This window comes from Manis javanica, chromosome X (assembly GCF_040802235.1).
Source record: "Manis javanica isolate MJ-LG chromosome X, MJ_LKY, whole genome shotgun sequence".
NCBI classification, from domain to species: Eukaryota; Metazoa; Chordata; class Mammalia; order Pholidota; family Manidae; genus Manis; species Manis javanica.
In genome coordinates this window covers 32,985,341-32,997,873 of record NC_133174.1, presented here as the reverse complement: position 1 = coordinate 32,997,873, position 12,533 = coordinate 32,985,341, and the positions used below count along the sequence as shown (strand labels likewise).

Below are 12,533 nucleotides of genomic sequence, written 5' to 3'. Positions count from 1 at the left end.
CCAGTCTACCCTCTCTTGAGTGCTAACATGGACTTCTACATCTAGTTGGGTTCCCTAGTCAGGAGCTGGGAGATGCTTCTGGAGTGATACATGAACTTCGGTGCCAGTTCTATAAATTGGTCTCTTTTTATGACGTGTGCCATTTTCTGTAGGAATGTTGCTTGCAAAACGAGTTTCGCCTTGGAGGAAAGGCGGAAAGATAAACAAGCCTGCAACGCCAAAACACTGGCAGTCTTTCCCTCCTTCCAGCTCTCTTAAAGCAGCCGGGCTGTATTTCCAGGATTAGACTTGTGCTTGTGAAGAGGGACTCTGGTTGGCTTTTTTCCCCCCAAGCAAATGCAAATTAGAGAAAAATAATTTTCTTTCAACGATATGCAATGTATTAGTCACTTGTTATCGAGCTCCGAGGCAGGCCTCATTTGCGCGTCTGCCAGCTCGCTCACATCTGCTCGGCGCTGTTCGGGGCATTTTAACCTTGGTGGTGTCGTGTCTAGTCCTACAGATCAAGGAGGAGTAATTAAGCTCTGAACAGCTACAAAAATTCATAGGTCCCCATGTATACCGCAGTTGTTTCACAGCTTTGTTTGGGGTGTTGCGAGTTCCAAGATTGAGTAGCAGACGGGGGTTCCTATTGTTACTTGCAAAGAAAGTGGGAGCCCTTCTCCAACTCTGACCCTCACCCCAGCATTCCCAGGACTCCCAGGCAGCACACAATCAGCAGGGAACCAGGGTGCACATCACAGGACCCTGTGTATTATGCATCTCTTACTTGTAAAAAGTTCCTTTGTGCTTCTTGCATATACTAATGATAGCTGTTAACAGCCTTATGGTATAGCTTGTTCCTTTGGGGGGTGCTGCACAAAGTGCAGTTTATTCTTGCAAAGCCCTGGTGGAGACTGCATTGCATTGCCCCCCAGGTTGTGTAGACCCCAAGTGGGAAGGGACCCCCAGCTCTGCAGGGACTAGACACAAGGGGGTGTGTGGGGTTTTGAGGAGAGGAAAAAGTGGGAGTAAGGGTGGCTGATTGCACTCAACCTATGTTTCCTGTCCTGGGCTGCCTTCTGTTGAGGGATACCAGCTTACAAATGGGCCCCCTCTTGCTTACACACGTGGTTCTGTGTGGCACAACCATGAAAGAAAGTGAAAGGAGCAAAAAGCGGCCTGGCCGGCAACTGGGGGGGTAGGGGGGTAGGGGGGATGGGGCCGTAGGGAGGGGAAGTGTCTGATGTTGGTTCATGAGTTGCCTCGAGGCTATGGCTCTGCCTTTAGTGGGGAGTGCGTGGCAGGCAGCTGCTCCCCCGGTGGATTCTTCCCGGTGTCCCGCCTTCCGAACGCACGCCTTCTTTATAGTTGGCTGCACTTGGTTTGCATCTTTGGCGGGGGCGTCCACAGAGAGTAACACTCCAGTCTGGTTGGAAGGGAGCCCGGGATGATGGCCGGGAGGGGTCTGCAATACCCATTACCCGGTTGGGCTGTGCAGCGTATCATGGGTTCTCCATAGGCCCACCGAAAGTTCATTTTTGTCAAAAGAGTCAGTGGTGGGGACAGAAGGTGCGGCAGAGACTCGGGACGCGATGGAGGAGGGGGCACCACAGAGGAGCGCGTGGGCCGCAGGGTTAGCTAGGGTCCGGGGACTGCGGAGGTCGGGCGGCCTCCCAGAGAGCTGGAGTTCCTGGAAGGCCCGGCGCAGGGACCTTGGCGGTGGCGGAGCCGCAAGGAGGGGCCGGAGAGCCCGAGCAGCACGGGTGTGTGTAGTGGGAGAGAAAATCCCTTTGTTGCCGACCGATCGCGCTCCGGGCTGAGGCAGGGGGAGGGGGCGCCTCTCCCTGGCCGCTGCCTCCACCTCCGCAGGCCAAGTTCACTCCCCGACCAAAGCGAGTGGCTATCCCGTTCTGACCCAGGCACTCTGGGAGGAGGCAGGGAAGGTTCTGTTTGTTTGAAAGGTCAGGGCCGTGCGAGTTTCCCGTCCTCTCGCCCTCTTCCACCCCCCACCCCCCCACTGCTCCGAAGCTCAGTCTGTTACTAATGCAAAACTTGGGCCGTGGGTGGGGACGCCTCTGGAGGCAATGTGCATGGCATGGAGTGTGCCAAGAGATGGCCTAGGCAGGCTGGATTACTTGTCCCAACCTTCCTCCCCTCCACCACTCTTGGAGGGAAGACTGAGCCAACGACCTGTCTCTGCTACACCCCTGGAAGCCTGCTGTCCTGCCCCAATGTGGGAGGTGGGGGCACAGCCTGGAGGTACTCCATTCCCCGGGCAGCTATACACACACACTCTCTCTCTCTCTCAGGCAGCTTAGGAGGACCCAGTACTGCACATCCGGGAGAGCTGTCTCCTCTCATAATGCTCCCCACACACAGCCCCCTCCCCCCCATCCTAAAATAGGAACCTCTCCACTCCTTCCTTGACACCAGTGGAGAAGTGCTACTGTGGGTGACTCAGTCTGCGCTTGGAGCAGACCCAGGAACGGCTCCCGCATGGTTAGCTTTAGGCTTTGATGAAATTCACACAACTCCGCTGAAGGTCACCCCTCCCTGGCCTGGCCCCCTGTGTCCCTACTTCAGCCTTCCCATGGCCACAAAGAAACTGTGCAGTGATTCCGAGGTGGTTACACAGTACGTTTAGGGGAGTCAGATGCTGTTTAGTGGGGCTAAACCGGGCCTGTAGCAGCTATTGCCAGGCAAAACTCAAGTCCATAGTGCAGGTTAATTCTCTGGAAAACACGGTGCCAAATATTTACAGATGAGGGAACCAAGGTTGTAGAGGTTCAGCCACCTGCCCAGGGATAGGCAGTGGATGAGGGTGGGAGCTGAGTGGAGACAGTGACTGCATCCTTGCATGTTCTCCATCGAGAGCCAGCTATGCAGTGAGACAGACCCCTTCCCCTAGGAGATCCCCAGCTCACTGCACACTGGCTGGGATCCCTGGTGCCTGCTCAGATGCGCAGGAAGGCCCCATAGACCTCCTTGGCCACTAACTGGATAACTGTTAAGTGGGGCCAAGGGGTGCTTCATGAGAGAGATCCTAGGAAGGGGCCCCGTTCGTGTCTGTGTGGAGCATGGGAGTTCAGGGAGTTGGGTGACGGTGCTTTCCATTTTGTTGCTGCCACTTGACTACTGTGATGTGCAGACTTGAACTGATCGCCACCTCAAGGGCGGAGGCAGGGGAAAGTGGCCTGGTGCCAGGAGGAGCTGAGTGGAGAGAAAGGAGAGGTATGAAGAGTAGCCTGTGCTGCTTCCCCTCCCTTCACTCATCCCAGCCTCATGGCCACTGCTGCTTCCTTTCAACTTGATGTTTGTTGTCTGCCAGGGCAAATCACCTTTAAAGAAAAACAGACTTTCTCTCCTTTTCCACAATGGTATCTTCGAGGCAGGAGTCAGCAAAATTGTGGTGGTGGGTTCTGCTCAGGACCCTGTGCCCCCTCATGTTTTGTAACAGGGCAGCTTCCCAGGAATGACAGTTCCTAATTTTGGTCCCTCTCATCATGTCTTTCTACCAATCAGGCCCTTGCACCCAGTCCAGGCCAAGCCCAGGTACTCTAATCATAATCCTGGGCTTCCAGAGCCCAAGCCTGTCGAGGGAGACCCAAGCTCTCCTGTGCTTTTTATTACTGCCAGGCAAGAACTGGAGTCCACTCAGTGATTGTCTGCATTTTACAAGGCAGGTCTCTCCCTGGAACTGGGTGTTCCAGGAGGCAGCCACTACAATTCCCAGCCTGTGCTTTAGAAATCAGACTCTTCTCAGTCTCCCTGTCTGACCTTTTCTCTGAGCCATCTTCTTTCTTTATCCCTGTCCTGCCTCCTTGGCTGCTTCCCTCTACTGCTGGAAAAAAGGGTTAAATCCCAGAGCCAAGGTGTAGCTTAGCAGCTCACACTGGAAGCAGGTTGGTGCTTGTAAAGTGCTTTTCATGAGTGACTTCACACATCTTGGCACTTCTAGAAGCATAGCCTGAGTGTGGAAGAAAAGGTGGGGGGACATTGAGAAATAAGGGCAGATGAGCCTCTTACCATGTAGCAGTAAAGTGCCTACTCTGTCATCTAAATCACGTCATTTGCCCTCACCATGTCCCACAGCCAAGGGTCAGTGAAGTCAGTTTTGAAGCATTTCCTTAGAGGTAAAAAAAAAAAAAGACCCTGACTGTTTCCACAGCTGCTTCTAGAAGTGGAGTGAGATGAGCATCGCTGTATCTCTGCCTCTCAGTCTTTGTTTCTTACCCCAAGGCCTCCTTAAGTTCTGCATCCCAGAGAGATGGGGGAGGGGGTTCCCCATTCTTAAATAATGGCATGGGGGTCGGCAGTATGACCTTTGCTGGGGATTTGGGCTGCTCATGTCTGTTACCCTGGAGAAGGGGCTCCAGCCAGGCAGGGCCATAGCTCATTGGTCCTTTCCACTCAGCTTCATCTTTGGCCAGGAACCTGAAGAGTTAAAAGTCTTTAGCTTGTTGCAATGAAATTATGGCTGGCAGTGGCGCCACTGTTTGTTCAACAGACCTCCACTTTTAAACAGTTCACAAAAAGTTCATGGGGCAGCTAAAGATTGTAAGTGTGTATGTGTGTATAGTCACTGGGACCTAACAACATACCCCACCCATTTGCGTCGTTGTTTTCAGCCCTGTCCTGCCCACCCTCACCCCCAGCCCCAATAGCACTGAACCACAAACTCTGGCCTCGAAACTCCAACGGAGGCCTGTGCATGTGAGAACACTTCATTCCTACACCCGGTGTCATTTGTCTGGGTGGCATTAATATTGAAAACCCCATAGGACCAGCCCTGGAAAATGGGGGGAAGCTTTGAAAGCACCTAGTGCTCCCCATATGTCTCTAAACTGCACCCACCTTTCTGCTAAGTCTAAGGTGCCCTTTTAAAGAAAACACCTTTCAAGGGAAGGGGGCTCCTGGTGCTCTTGGGGAAGACGAGGCTCAGTAAGATGATTGAGGCAGCATCTTTCCTATTTCTTCAGCAGCCCCAGAGGTCCTTGTCACTGGGGCCAACTAAAGGAGGTGTGGTGTGTAGGAGGCAGCTCGCTTAAGGGAAGGCCAGTTTTGAATCCTGGGCCACCAGAACATTGAAGTGTGGTAGCCACATGCTTTCTTCTTCCCTCGTCCTTTTCTTAGGTGTTTGGTTAAGTGACCCTTTTGCTCCTGATATATCCTCATGGCACACAGCAAGGGGATGGCATGGCACAGTGCAGTAGCCTGTAACCATGACTCTTGCACCAATCGGTGTGGTTCCACCAATGTTGGGCCACCCAGAATGTCACCCAGAATGTCTTCATTTTGTTAGAAGGGGTGGCAGAGTTTAGGGAGGGATACTCAGTTGAATGTGCCTGTGGGCCCTGCGCTACTGGTGGCCTTCCCCCAACTTGATTTGTGTATTTGGAAGATGGAAGAAAAGCCCAGGAGTGCCCCCAGAACCTTCCTCAGCACCCGAGTCTCTTTTCACAGCACCAAAGTGTAGCCCATTGGAAACACCCCAGTCTGTCTAAAGAAAGAGGTGCTTCCTAGAGAAATAGCTTCTTCAGAATCCCACCAGGCCTGTCGCAACCCTGAGATTTCTGCCTCTTCCTCTCCTTGTCCAGCTTCCTTGTTGAGCTCTAACTATGTGCCGTGTGTCTGTGTGTGTGTGGCTCTTTATTAACAGACGGTGTTCTATGTATAGGGGGCCCACAGGGGATGTTGGTGGACAAAAGACCTAGTTAGGACAAAGAAATGCCGAAGGATAACCTGGCTTTTGGATTTAGGTCTCCCACCCCCATCCTTGGTTCCTCTCAGAAAGAGTCCCTGGACCTGGTGCCTCTAACCCAGCCAACCTGGCAGTCTGTTCTGGGTGCAAAAGTGTAAAAGCAACCATTTGCATATTTTTTCCTGCTAACAAAGGAAACATGTGGACTTTGGGAACATTTGGGCTTTCGGAAACTGTGTGGGTGGGTGTGTGAGGGAGGGAGGGAGGAGAAAGAAAAGTTCCTCTGAGATCTGCACACCAGTGATTTCACACTTGGTTTTGGGTCTCATCTAAAGATGCCAGGGCCTGCCCTGGACAAGGGAGACTGTGATGTGTTTGTGAGCAGGGAATTGCCGAGGGCCATCGGTCCCAGGCATTAAAGGCTCCCCTACTTATTAACCCAGCATTTAACAGCGGGATATGGGCTGAAGCGCAGTCAAAAGAAACGGCTCAACCTCCAAAGAGCAATTAAAATCCTGCACGAGGATAAATCACGCGCCGTGATAATCCTGTTAATAAAATGCAGCTTGTTCTGACCCTTCACTCATGCAGCAAACTAGAATGTGATCTGGTGGGGGTGGTGGGCAGGGAAGGTAAGGAAGGGAGGGGAGAGGTGCTTGTTCTCCTCTTCCTCAGCAGCCTCCCCCTCTCTGTGGGTGGGAAATGGGTGGCTTTTGACCACTCCCAGTGTGCCCGCGGCTCATAGCACAGCAGCCTGGGCTGCTAAGACTTCTGCGCTCACTAATGATTTCTTGTCCCCAGCGAGCAGGCATCACTGAATTACTCAGCCTACCTTTCCAGCTCCCAGGCCAAACCACCCAGGTTCAGTGCTTAATCTAATCTAGGGCTCAGGTGGGGTGGCACACCACCCCACCAACTCCTTTTAACCCACGATCTGTATATTGTACACACCTCAGCCCTGGAAATGCATCAGTTTGAGCTGCTCTACCTGACTGTTGTACCTTCACCACTCCGATCCTTTCAGCTGCAAGGATTGGTGTGTGGCTCCTTGGGATCCAGCACCATGCACTTTCAAGTGTGGTGTCTCCAAAGACTGGGAAAGGGTAGGGGGATAGGGGGGCAGGGGACAGGGTGACATGTGCTGTGCTTTCTTGGCACCCAGGTGCAGCGCTTTAACCCTGTGTCTGCCTCCAGTGCCTCCTGCCTGGAAAGTCATAGTTCCCTTGTACCTCCGGGTTAAGTGTGTTCCTTTGCTCCTGGACATCTGTAGAACGTTGAGCACAGGTCTGCCTTCCTGAGTCTGTTCTGCATGAATTGCCTAGAAAGAGGGCTTCTTTCGTTCACTGTCTGGCTCTTTATTAAACCTCCTGGGATTCTTTTTTTTTTTTTTTTTTTTTTTTTTAAAAACAGACTAGGCGCTTAAGGAAAAGCTGCCATCCCAGAAGACGACATGCTTTCAGCAACCCCCCTGTATGGGAACGTTCACAGCTGGATGAACAGTGAGAGGGTCCGCATGTGTGGAATCAACGAAGACAGGTGAATGTGCCTGTCTGGCTGAGGCCTGGGGAAAGAGTGGGTGTCTGTGTCCCTGTCGCCTCCTCTCCCCATGCTACTGAGCTGAGCCTGTGCTAAAGCCCCCCTCACCTTCTCACAGACAGAGTGGGCCCAAAAAGGGTTGGGGAGAAAGATCTCCTGCCTAGCTGGCGGCCCTTGATTTACAGTTTTAACAGGCAAACCCGGCTCAGCGAAGCATTGCCGCCCTTTAAAAGATTAGCCCCTAAAGCGGCCTTTCAGTGCACTTTCGTCCTTAATTTATTATTTCATATTTATGAAGGGGAATTAATCCCAGTCTATATGCTGCTTTAACTCTAAATGTCAGGAGTGTGGGCCCAGGTGGATCAGTGTTCGATGTGCTTTTAAAACAAATAGTTTGCTCAGTAATAAATGGGCAGATAACCACCCTTTCCTTCATGTAAGCCCACAGTTTCTTGTTGTCTCTGCTGTATTTTTGGTGAGGCCATTGTCCTGGTTTCAGTCATCCAACAGCTCTGTTATGCTTCTTAAGTCAGTAATTTTGGAGTCTGGGGTAGAGGCAGCTAAGCAGTAGATGATTGAAGCTGCTCTTTGAGGTAATGATGAAACTTCCCTCTCCTTGTCAGCGATTTTTTTCCTGGGGATTTGGAAGTTGGCATCAAGTGCTTTCTTTATCGATGCTCTCTGATAACAAGTCCCAGGGCAGCCTCAGCAGCCTGGCATAGATGTGCTGCTTTCTCTAGAGCCTGGAACAGCTGACGTTTGTATGATGTTAGTGCGTATCCCCCATCATTTTGATAAAGGCACTCAAATATGACTTCATTATCACCATGGAAACCAGTTTCATAGCACATGGTACCCAACTTTGGGGAAAAGTTTTGAAAGCCTGCCCTCATTGGTAATTCAGAAGTGATTGATGTGGCCAGCCTGTAGATCCAGCCTTGTGTCCCCACTTTAGTCTTTGACCATTGTACCACTTAATGTCTATCCTCACTTAGAACTTCAAAGAGTCAGTTAGGATAGCAGAACTCAGATGGGTCTTCTTGGCCTCTCTAGAGAAGGTTGCTTGGAAGTGGCTGTGCTTGATTTCTGCCTTACCCAACTGAGGGACATATTTGTGATTTCAGGTCCCCATTGCCCAGCCTTTCCTTCATTTTTCCCAGTCCAGTTAAATCACCATTTGGGGACAACTTTCAATGTGCGCCATTGGGTAGGAATTTAAGGGCCGTTCGAAAAAGGGAGTTCATAGAAACTGGTGTGTTCTGGGGCGATCTCTGAAAGATGGATTAAGTGAGGAATGCTTTCATGAAGTTGGTATATCCTTTTAAATAGGAAAATTCCTGTAAATGATGGTGACGCTTCAAAGGCCAGACTGGAACTAAGGGAAGAAAATCCCTTGAACCACAACGTGGTAAGAGATTAATGGCTTCTGTTGACATGCTATCTGAATATCAGTGATCTGCAATCAATCATGCATTAATTTGCATACCATTAAATGGCCTTTTGGGGACGGGGAGGGGCTGAGTAGAAAGCCTCCTCTGCCGGAGCCCCTCACGCAAGCTCATCCCGCAAGCTCATCCCGTCCCACGCCTTGGTCTTGCACTACTTTCGACACACTCGCCACTGATGTCCATGTCCTCTAGTGGGATATGTGCCTTTTTCTTTGATAAGCAACATACCACATCAATGCTCCCTGGAGCTGGATAGATTTCCAGCCTCCAAGTAGACCCTAAGGGTTTACTTTCCAGTAAAATATGAAACATACAACTGTCTTCAGACACCGGGGAGGGGAAGTCAAAAGACAGCAACCACAGTTTGACCCATGGCCTCTTTATTGATTTAGAAATGAGACAACTAAAGTCTGTGCTCCTGCTGAAGATTGTTTCTTGTTATGTTAAATGATGCCTCCCTACATCCGGAAACCTCCCCCACCCCAAAAGGCCCAGGGAGGGTTAGTGGAGTCGATTACCCCTTAAAGGTAGTGCTGAGAGAATTGGAGTTGGTGTCATCTCTGTTGCAGCAAATAATTTTTGCTGAGAAGGTGAATTTTGCAGTTAATAAATGACTGAATTAATGTATGGGCCCCAAGTTTAAAGGGATCAATCAACCTTTTCCTTGCTTTCAGGATACTAGTTGAACAGAGGTGACAAGAGGTGAAAAGGCACAGCAATGGTTTGGAACAGGGGGAGGGGACCACAGATGCCTGTGGATCCTTTCTTTTTAACCCTTGCTGCGCAGGCATTAAGGCTGATCAGTCCTGTGAACTTAGGATTCTCTTTGGGACTGGCCCTGCTGCTTTAAAGGCGTGTCCTAAGTAATGCCCATATTCTTTTTCTGCAAAGGTGGATGCAACTACAGCCCATCGGATCGATGGCCTGGCAGCACTGAGCATGGACCGCGCTGGCCTGATCCGGGAAGGGCTGCGTGTCCCTGGCAACATCGTATATTCTAGCTTGTGTGGACTGGGCTCAGAGAAAGGTCGGGAGACTGCCACGAGCACCCTAGGTGGTATTGCATTTTCTTCTGAAAGAAATCCAGAGATGCAGTACAAACCGAATACACCTGAGACAGTGGAGGCCTCCGCTGTCTCTGGCAAACCCCCAAATGGCTTCAGTGCTATATACAAAACACCACCTGGAATACAAAAAAGTGCTGTGCCCACAGCAGAAACCCTGGGCTTGGACAGGCCTGCCAGTGACAAACAGAGCCCTCTCAACATCAACGGTGCTAGCTACCTGCGGCTGCCCTGGGTCAATCCTTACATGGAAGGTGCCACACCAGCCATCTACCCTTTCCTTGACTCGCCAAATAAGTATTCACTGAACATGTACAAGGCCTTGCTACCTCAGCAGTCTTTCAGCTTGGCCCAGCCTCTGTATTCTCCAGTCTGCACCAATGGGGAGCGCTTCCTCTACCTGCCGCCACCTCACTACGTCAGTCCGCACATCCCATCATCTCTGGCTTCACCCATGAGGCTCTCGACACCTTCAGCCTCCCCAGCCATCCCACCTCTGGTCCACTGTGCAGACAAAAGCCTGCCCTGGAAGATGGGTGTCAGTCCTGGGAACCCTGTCGAGTCCCATGCCTATCCCCACATCCAGAATAGTAAACAGCCTAGGGTGCCCTCTGCCAAGGCAGTCACCAGTGGCCTGCCAGGGGACACAGCCCTCCTGTTGCCCCCCTCGCCTCGGCCTTCACCCCGAGTCCACCTTCCCTCCCAGCCCACTGCAGACACCTATTCTGAATTCCACAAGCACTATGCCAGGATCTCCACCTCTCCTTCCATCACCCTGTCGAAGCCATACATGACGGTCAGCAGTGAGTTCCCTGCAGCCAGGCTTTCCAATGGCAAGTATCCTAAGGCTCCAGAAGGGGCTGAAAGTGCCCAGCCAGTTCCTGGGCATAGCCGGAAAACAGTGGGTCAAGACAGAAAAGATGGCAACAGCTCACCTCCTCTGTTGGAGAAGCAGATGGTTACCAAAGATGTCACTGATAAGCCACTGGACTTGTCTTCTAAAGTGGTGGATGTAGATGCTTCCAAAGCTGACCACATGAAAAAGATGGCCCCCACAGTCCTGGTTCACAGCAGAGCTGGAAGTGGCTTGGTGCTCTCCGGAAGTGAGATGCCAAAAGAAACATTATCTCCTCCAGGAAACGGCTGTGCTATCTACAGATCTGAAATCATTAGCACAGCTCCCTCATCCTGGGTGGTGCCCGGACCAAGTCCTAACGAAGAGAACAATGGTAAAAGTATGCCTCTGAAAAACAAGGCCTTGGACTGGGCGATACCACAGCAGAGGAGTTCTTCGTGTCCCCGCATGGGTGGCACAGACACAGTGGTCACTAATGTTTCAGGGTCAGTGTCAAGCGCCGGCCGCCCCGCCTCTGCGTCACCAGCCCCAAATGCCAATGTAGATGGCTGCAAGACCAGCAGGAGCTCCATGGACACTACACCATCTGTCATTCAGCATGTGGGCCAGCCCCCGACCACACCTGCCAAGCACAGCGGTGGCACCAGCAGCAAGGGTGCCAAGGCCAGCAACCCAGAACCAAGCTTCAAAGCAAATGAGAATGGCCTCCCGCCAAGCTCTATATTTCTATCTCCAAATGAGGCATTCAGGTCCCCACCAATTCCCTACCCCAGGAGTTACCTCCCTTACCCAGCACCTGAGGGCATCGCCATAAGTCCCCTCTCTTTACATGGCAAGGGACCAGTCTACCCACACCCAGTTCTGTTGCCCAATGGCAGTCTCTTTCCTGGGCACCTTGCCCCAAAGCCTGGACTGCCCTATGGGCTGCCCACAGGGAGGCCAGAGTTTGTGACCTACCAGGATGCACTGGGGTTGGGCATGGTGCATCCCATGTTGATTCCTCACACACCCATAGAGATCACAAAAGAGGAGAAACCCGAGAGGAGGTCTCGGTCCCACGAGAGAGCCCGCTATGAGGACCCAACTCTCCGGAACCGGTTTTCGGAGATGTTGGAAGCAAGCAGCACCAAGTTACATCCAGAAGTCTCCACTGACAAGAACCTAAAGCCAAGCCCCAGCTGGAATCAAGGGAAAACTGTCGTCAAGAGCGACAAACTTGTCTATGTGGACCTTCTCCGGGAAGAGCCAGATGCTAAAGCTGACACAAATGTGTCGAAACCCAGCTTCACAGCTGAGAGTGTGGGCCAGAGCGTGGAGCCCAAGCCCCCAGCTGACCCAGTCCTGCAGCCGCACCACGATTTCATCTCCCTGAGAGATGAGTTGGGGCGCATTGGTGACTTCCACGAAGCTTACACTTTCAAACAGGCTCCGGGCCAGCCAGTCTTCAGCTTAAGCAAGGAAAATGTTCCAGCGGGAACCAACAAGGAGAACCTGGGGGTGCCAGTCTCGACTCCATTCCTGGAGCCAACTCTGGGGAGCGATGGCCCTGCTGTAACTTTTGGTAAAACCCAAGAGGATCCCAAACCATTTTGCATGGGCAGTGCCCCACCGAGTGTGGACATCACCCCCACCTATACCAAAGATGGAGCTGATGAGGCAGAATCAAATGATGGCAAAGTTCTGAAACCGAAGCCATCTAAGCTGGCAAAGAGAATCGCAAACTCCGCTGGTTACGTGGGTGACAGATTCAAGTGTGTCACTACCGAACTGTATGCAGATTCCAGTCAGCTCAGCCGGGAGCAGCGGGCATTGCAGGTGAGCCCCCGACCCGAATTTCAGTAACTTTACCAGGTGTCAGTTTTTTTAATGTGTAAAGAGGATTGAGGGAGTATGATAGGGCAGGAAACCAGGCAGATTTGGTTAATGAAGCTATGGTAATGTAAATG

The 12,533-nt window shown here is 51.7% G+C and overlaps 1 protein-coding gene across 14 annotated transcripts in view; it reads left to right on the top strand.

Annotated features, from left to right (window-relative positions):
- BCOR (BCL6 corepressor) overlaps positions 1-12,533 on the top strand; it is a 108,787-nt gene that overhangs the window by 77,078 nt on the left and 19,176 nt on the right. For 12 of the 14 annotated variants that reach the window (XM_073227876.1, XM_073227873.1, XM_017667470.3 and 9 more), the window contains exons 2-4: positions 7,094-7,219; positions 8,549-8,627; positions 9,559-12,402. In XM_073227876.1, coding sequence (XP_073083977.1) covers positions 7,134-7,219; positions 8,549-8,627; positions 9,559-12,402 — 3,009 coding nt within the window. In that variant the 5' untranslated portion in view covers positions 7,094-7,133. The remainder of the gene's footprint in view (positions 1-7,093; positions 7,220-8,548; positions 8,628-9,558; positions 12,403-12,533) is intronic. The other 2 variants (XM_037001534.2, XM_037001537.2) reach the window with 1 other exon arrangement.